Genomic DNA, 7,897 nt, shown 5'->3' with positions numbered 1-7,897 from the left:
TCACCACATATTAGCAAGTTATTTCATTGTTATGTTATTGTTCTGAAAAGTTTTCCACAGACACCTTATTTTATCAATTTGTGCTAACATTATTGTTTTTGTTTTCATTTTTTAATTTTGGGTGAAGAAGTGGATCGTTTTCTCAAGCCCTCTAATTTGTGAAGTGATGTTTTATTTTGGTTCTGCAGTGATCTATGTATTGACTATAGCATATACTTTATTTGATAAGGTAAACATATGAAATAGGTACACATGTTTAAATATTCTGAGAAAATAATTTGTATGTGCTAATTTTTTTTGAGAGGTTTTCGCTATAGGGCACGTGCGCTCGCCAGACAGACAGAGAGAGACAGAGAGACAGAAAGCGAGAAATCACCCCCCCAGGGGGGATGGTCACGCCGCAATCCCTTCTCCTCCATTCTCCTCTCGGGATCTTGGGCACGCACGCATACGCGCCCGGCGTGAGTTTTAAGCCACCGGGTCTGGGACACGAACCACGGTCGACTATGTGGGAGTCCAGCGACAGCCATTACGCTAACTGCTGGTCCCTGTATGTGCTATTTTTAACATCTAGTTGGAATCATACTTTTCTCAAATAGCAACAATCTTCATGGTAGTCTCCTAAACCCAGAAGCACAATGATCATTTTACACATTTTCCTCTCCTCCCCTCAGTTTTTCACTCCCCGTTTTGTTCCCAACTGAGCATTATGAGTTTTACTTCCCTGAGAAAGGAGGATTATCCACAGAAGTTCCACTTGATCGCACTACTGCACTAACAACCCACTTACACCTGCATGCACGTGCCCTGCCTTCCCTCCTTTCCACACCGATGAATTTCTGGCTTCTTTCCCATCCCTTCACTCCTACCGAAGGTCCTTCCAATTGTCCTGTCCCATTCTGCATTATCACATCTTCCCTACCTACTGGACCTTTTGTGTCTATTGGGAAGCATGCTGTGAAATTCTTAATTCTTGAAAAATCCTCTCGTCCCCACATCCCTCTCTTAATCTGTAAGCCCATGTCTTTGCTCCGTTTTCCAGCAAAATTCCTTGAAGAGTTGTCTCCACTTCCTTCCCTTCCACATTGCCTGGAACCTGCTTCTTTCACTCACACGTCCCCATGGAGACACTTCCCCTGGACTCAGAGGCTCCACGTTGCAAGCTCAGCATGATCTAGTCTCATCTCTCATCTTGTCTGTTTAATACACTTCCTCTCTCTCGAAAGTTTTCTTTATACTTGGCCTCCAAAACATCTCTTCTCTGTTGTTATTTTCTTCTTAAATCTTTCTTGACTTTTCTCTTAGTCCTCCCTCATCTGCCTCTATTGACCTGGAGTCCTGGAGTTCTGTAGGATCATTTCAGTTCTCTTCTCTTGTCTCCATGCCCCACTGGCTTCCTAGCTGTACATGTTTTCTCCTTCCTTGAGAATTCCCACGTGTGTCTCTAATTCAGAGCTTTCCTTCAGACTCACATATGCATCTTCCTAGTACATATCTCCACTTACGTATCTAATAGGTATTTGCGGTTTAATATGACCAACAGAACTCCTGATCCCATACTTCTCCCAACTCACTCCTCCCTATTGTCTCCCTATGTTCTCAGGAAATGACTGTTTCATCAGTGAGCACTCCAGCCAAAAGGCCAGAAGTCACCTTCAACTTCTCTCGTGCTTTTTCTTATATCCTTCACACTCCGACTGCCTGTAAATCTGTTGACTCTGATCTTCAAAATCTATCTGTAATCAGCTTTCAGAGTATATAATCCAGCCACTGCCTACCCCCTTTATTGCTATTACCGTAGTTCAGGCCACCATCACCCGATGCCTGGATCCCTGCCGAGGCATCTACCTGGGCTTCCTCGTCAATATAGCATGTCATGTCACTTTCTCTTTTTTAATTTTTTTAATCTCTCGATAAAAAGAAAAGGTCAATCTGTCTTGAATTTCTTTCACAGCGTATCCAAATGTTAATGTCTTGAGAATATTTTGTTATTCATAATCATCATAAAAATAGCTAGTCATGGGACATTTATCAACTCTGGGGGCTTCTTCTAGTGTGAAGATGATTTGGCCGAGAAGAGGAGGAGCAATGAGTTGCTACGCAGGGCCATCGAGACCTACCAGGAGGTGGCCAGCCTGCCTGATGTCCCTGCAGACCTGGTAAAGCTGAGTTTGAAGCGGCGATCAGAAAGACAGCAGTTTCTAGGTAAGATGCAGTAATAATGAACTTAGTAGGAAAAGGTGTTTTTATCCTCAAAAGCCTGAAGGCAGTGTTTAGTCTTAGAAGAGCTAAATTACAAGTGAGAGAATCTGAGTTTTAGAAATAATTCCAAGTAATTTATCCAACTGTGTTCTAGGCAAACCATCTCTAAAATGGAAGTAGCAGTCCCAACCTTAATTACAGAGATGTATATGGTATACACATGAACACACAGATATCCACTTTAAAGACAAGGCAAAGAGGATGCTGACAGCTTGGGTCATTTATGGAAGAAAGCATAACTAATAAATGAATAGGTCTGGAATGAAAAACTCTTCCTTTGGTGCCAAATTCTCTTCTCTCTTAACTATTAAAACCTGATTCATGAAAGTCAAAATTTCCATAGAGCAGTTTTTATCAAGAATGTTAAGAGTGAGGCCAGCAGGTGTGATGATACTTAAGGTACTAGGCTCTCACATAACCACCTGTGGTTTGAGTCCTGGACCTGGTGGCTTGTTTCCTCAGTTTCTCACTTTCTTTCCTTCTCTCTCTCTCTCCCTTGTGCAAGTGCTCTATCGCAAATTAAGAAATAATAATAATGGAGCCAGCAATTGGCATAGTGGTTACATTGCTGGACTCCCACATGGCCAACCACGGTTTGAGTCCCAGACCCAGTAGTTTGAAACTTGATGCTGGGTGCATGTGTGTGCATGCCCAAGATCCCAGGAGGAGATTGGAGAAGGGATTCTGGTGTGGCCACCTCCCCAGGAGGTGATCTCTCACTTTTTCTGTCTCTCTTTCTCTCTCTCTCTCTCTCCAGAAAGCACATATGCCCTAAGGGAAAAACCTCCAAAAATAATAATAATAAGTAAAATTAAATAAATAATTCTTTAAAAAAGAACATTATGAGTTCTGGGCATTAAATATTTTGCCTATAAGAATTATCTTCCTATACCAAGGAAAATACTAGAAAAAAATGTTAATCATAATGGGAACCAGCAGTTAGTGTAATGGCTATGTTGCTGGATTCCCATGTAGTCGACCACAGTTCGCATCCCAGACCTGGTGGCTTAGAACTCACGCCGGGCGCATGTGCGTGCGTGCCCAAGATCCTGAGAGGAGAAGAAGGGATTGCGACATGACCATCCCCCCTGGGGGGTGATTTCTCGCTTTCTGTCTCTCTGTCTCTCTCTGTCTGGTGAGCGCATGTGCCCTATAGCGAAAACCTCTCAAAAAAAATGTTAATCATAATGTAAATTTACAAATACTTTGAAAAGAGCAACACAAAGCATCCTCTCAGCTGACCTAGATTCTCATGCCAAAGGAAGGTAAGACCAACCCTAAGCTCACTCCATTGTAACAAGGCTTGTGGTTGTCTTTCAATCACATGTCAGCAGTAAACCAGTAAAGAAGGGTCTAAGCCACATGTTGCTACTGAAGTGGGTGCTCAGGTGGCCGGGTAGTTACATGGACAGATTGTCAGTGTCCCTCAGGGGAGGCTCCTATAACAGGCAAGACCCAACTGACCCTTTTTATTGGAATGGGATTAAGGGTATCTGTGTCAGTTTTGTAGATGATCAGAATCTGTGATAGGCCAGAATACAAGTGGTGACTAGCAACTGGAAGAAATGGTCGATTAGGCTTACTTTCATAAGGACCAGCCCAAGGGGATGAAAACATGCAGCATAAATGCAGGACAGAGGAGGCAGGGCTGGGTACCCATGGAGTCTGTGGAGACAGAAAATCAGTATTACTGAGCTTTCTTCCCCTTTTCCTCAGCCTCCAGTATGACTCTGCCACTGTTTCTGATCCTTTCTTTAAAAATCTTAATACTTGAACAATAAAATTACAACAGTCTTTCAGTGTTTGACTTTAGTCCTTTCTAATTCCCTTGAGGAGGCTCTTAAGGGACTCCAGGTTGAAGGTTTTAGTGAAAACAACGACTGGTGAGTTTCACTCAGAAGAAAACAGGGTTCCACGATGTGGAGGTGAAGGGACTGGGGAGAGTCTCCAGGAGGGGTTTCGATCTGCACCCTTTGTTGTGGTTCATGGAAGAAATTTAGAAGCAGAAGAAAATTGTGAGCCTACTAGGCAGGTAGGGGAAGGAGAGAGGCAGAAAACTGGAGGCAGAGTTGCGAATGGCTGCTGAGTAAGCCCATCCCAGATTTCTAATTAGAATACAACGGGTCAGTAATGAGGAGTGGCCATCGGATAAAATGGAGATCTTCCTGTTGTTTCCTCTTTATGAGAGAGATAAATATTTTGGGACTAGGTCTCAGCCTCCCTAACACTGAAATTACCTGTGCAGCGCTGCAGCTGGGCCAAGTTCGTGATGTTTTAAGCCAGATGGTTACAGTGAAGTCTACAACTTCATGAGGTTATTAGTAATCTTACCACCCTCATGAGTTGGTAGGCAACTAACCCGTTTAGATAATTAGGGTTTGTTTTTTTTTAATGTGTATGCTAGTCTTATTTTGCTTATTTTCCTTTACACATTTTATCTTCCCAACTGTACAAAAAAAATAATGACAACTGAGCCCAGAACTTTTAAATTTCCATGGGACATCCTTAAACATAATTAAAGCTAGGGTTTTCATGATTCACATACTGCATAGTATCGTGCTGTCCACCAGAGGGTTCCATAACACTGAGTAATGCAGCCTTTGCTCCATTCTGAGGTTTTTATCTAGGGATGAAGACACTTTTCATTGGAGAAGGTGTCAGCAGTTAAAGACTGGCCTGCGCACCTTAGCTCCTGTTCAGTACTAGACACTGAAGCGAGTTGGGTTTTTTATTGTCTACCCTTTATAATTTTTAAGCTAATAAACAACAAAAAAACTCATTAAAACACCTTATTACGAGGCATTCATAACTTAAACTTTAAGAGGGAATTTAATGTAAAAAGGCAACTGTTAAAGAATTTAAAACTGAGCATGTCTTTAGAATGTTTGTATTCTATATAATGTTTTGGGTTGTATTTTTAGCATTTAGTGATGCCATTGTACCTGCATCATGCAATCTCACTGGGTACATAATAAGCCACTAATACATGTACTCAAGGGACCAGCAGTTGGCATAATGGCTATGTTGCTGGACTCCCATGTAGTCGATCGCAGTTCCAAGTCCTGGACCCAGTGGCTAAAGCTCACACCAGGTGCATGTGCATGCGTGCCCAAGATCACAAGAGGAGAATGGAGAAGGGATTGCAGTGTGGACCACCCTCCTGGGGGGTGATTTCTTGCTTTCTGTCTCTCTGTCTTTCTGGTGAGAGCACACGCCCTATAGCAAAAACCTCTCTTAAAAAAAAAAATACACGTACTCCAATTTACGCTGGTTTTCAGGTTCTGTTGCATCGTCTTTCATGATTTGTGTTCTCAGTACAAAGGTTACATATTCTGTTTTTATTTCTATTGGGTTTGTATTTCTTCCTACCAAATCAGGTCACATGAGAGGTTCCCTGCTTACCCTACAGAAATTAGTGCAACTATTTCCCAGTGACACTTCCTTAAAGAATGACCTTGGAGTGGGCTACCTCTTGATAGGAGATAATGACAACGCCAAGAAGGTTTATGAAGAGGTAAGCACCAACCTTCTGTTAATAACTACACCAAACTATTTTTTTACAAGAATTATTTATTTATCTAACTCCATTTCATATTATTATTTTTTAATTTGACCAGAGAAAGAGCAAGAGAAAGCGAGAAAGCAAGCCGCCAGGTTTGGGACTCAAACCATGGCTGGCCATGTGCAAATCCAGTACCTTTAACCACTACGTCACCTGCTGGCCCCTACACCAAACTGTTTTGAATGTTAACTTTTAATGGTATTTGTAAATTACATCGAATATACTCAGTCTATCGCTCTGCATATTTTAAATTAATTTAATAGCATGTCAGTATCATTATAGTTGACCTATTCTTGTTTTCTCGTTGCTTTTAAATGAGAAGATTTTAAATTTTAGTTAACATTTGCTACATTAAAATCTTTAACTTGTAATTGTGATTATTTTTTAAAGAATTTATTGATTTATTTACTTACTTTTTAATTCAACAGGTAGAGATAGAAGAAAAGTGAAAAAGCAACCCACCAGCCCCGGGACTTAAACTAAAGTCAACCATGTGGGAGTCTAGCAACTTAACCACCATGTTACTTGCTGGCATTAATTGTGTTTTGTTTTGTTTTAAGAGATTTTTGCTATAGGACACATGTGCTCACCAGAGAGACAGAGAGAGACAGAAAGCAAGAAATCACCACCCGCCCCAGAGGGATAACTACACTGTAGTCCCTTCTCCTCCATTCTCCTGGGATTCTGGACACATTCATACTCACGCGCCACCATGAGTTTCAATCCACTGGGTCTGGGACTTGAACTGTGGTCAGCCATGTGGACATGGGAGTCCAGTACCTTAACCACTATGCCACCTGCTCACCCCAAATTGTGATATTTTTAAAACTTCATATTTATCTTTCTATAAATACTCTCTTGAAAGTGTCCTTTACTATTGGGAAAAAAAAAACTCAAGTTCCTATAATGCAACAAAAAACATAATCTTTTCCATTTATCCACTAGAAGTCCTATCTAGACATAGACTTCGGGCATATGGAGTAAAATACTCATTTTTCAGGAAGGCTTTTTACTCTTCAATCCTCTGGCAAGGATGCCTTTCAAAGGATTCTACCTTATCATAAACGTCTTAATAGATAACCTCTAAATCACAAGAAACTCTAGAATCTAGAAAATTGTGATTTCTTTAGATAATGAGAGTATTGGTTTGACACAGAGTATATAAGATACCAAATGACCATTGAAGATGAAGAAATTTAATGTCTCTAGGAAAGAAAGAAGGATAAGGGGCCAGCTACAGTGGTACAGCAACACACCTGGACCTACATGGAAAGGTCACAGGTTCGAGTCCCACCCCAGGGCCTCCCTGTATACTCAGGGTACACATGTGCCCATGATCCAGGCTGTCTGAGAGTAGAGAGGGGCATGAAGACCCTGTTTGGGGTGCTAAGTTTTGTCTTTCTCTCTCTCATGGAAAAAATAAATTAAACTTCTAAAAAAAAAGAAGGTGAACACATTTACTTCATTTACTTGTTATTCTTTGATCTGGGTCTTTTGCTCAATCATTTTCAAGCTGATAGCCTATGTCCAAATGCTGTCACTCAGTGATAGCCAACGGGATTCCTTTCATGTTTAAAATGTGGTCAAGTAGAGCAGTTATATACTTAGTCCAGGGACCAGTCCACCCACTAAGTGCTGCTTCTCTCTGTTAATTGCTGTTGATGCTTAATTGGAAAACATTCAATTTTGGGGCAGTTGCCTTTTTAACTCTTGTCATAACTTATATACTTTCTGAGAGAGCAGAAATATGACCTTGACTTATTATAGCATCGCTAATATCTACAGCGAGTGGATTGAGCCCACCGTGTTAAAAATACGAGCCATGAACCAAAGACCCAGGAAATAAAGTAATTCGTGTGATTCATCGTATTTGTCAGGGGCCAAAACCTTTCTCTCAGAGCCTTACCTTGCACCACCTGGTTCAGGGGAGCATCACGTGGCTCAGTGATCCAGGACCTCGTGAATGTACAGACTGACAACTCGAGCAGCCCTGGCCATTATCCTGTCACTGTCAGAGACCACAAATATGAAACATTCACTTCCTCCTCGTCCTTTCCTTCCTTACTTGTAAAA

The 7,897-nt window shown here is 41.4% G+C and overlaps 1 protein-coding gene across 4 annotated transcripts in view; it reads left to right on the top strand.

Moving 5' to 3' along the window:
- The window catches only part of ASPH (aspartate beta-hydroxylase), a gene marked incomplete at its 5' end in the record, with an annotated part of 229,308 nt that overhangs the window by 139,850 nt on the left and 81,561 nt on the right, over positions 1-7,897 (top strand). For all 4 annotated transcript variants that reach the window (XM_027774298.1, XM_027774299.1, XM_027774297.1 and 1 more), the window contains 2 exon segments: positions 2,055-2,205; positions 5,640-5,776. In XM_027774298.1, coding sequence (XP_027630099.1) covers positions 2,055-2,205; positions 5,640-5,776 — 288 coding nt within the window.

Source organism: Tupaia chinensis, unplaced genomic scaffold (genome assembly GCF_000334495.1).
Source record: "Tupaia chinensis unplaced genomic scaffold, TupChi_1.0 Scaffold000421_1, whole genome shotgun sequence".
Classification (NCBI taxonomy): domain Eukaryota; kingdom Metazoa; phylum Chordata; class Mammalia; order Scandentia; family Tupaiidae; genus Tupaia; species Tupaia belangeri.
Note: the sequence above shows the minus strand (reverse complement) of the source record. Positions and strands in the feature narration are given on the sequence as shown.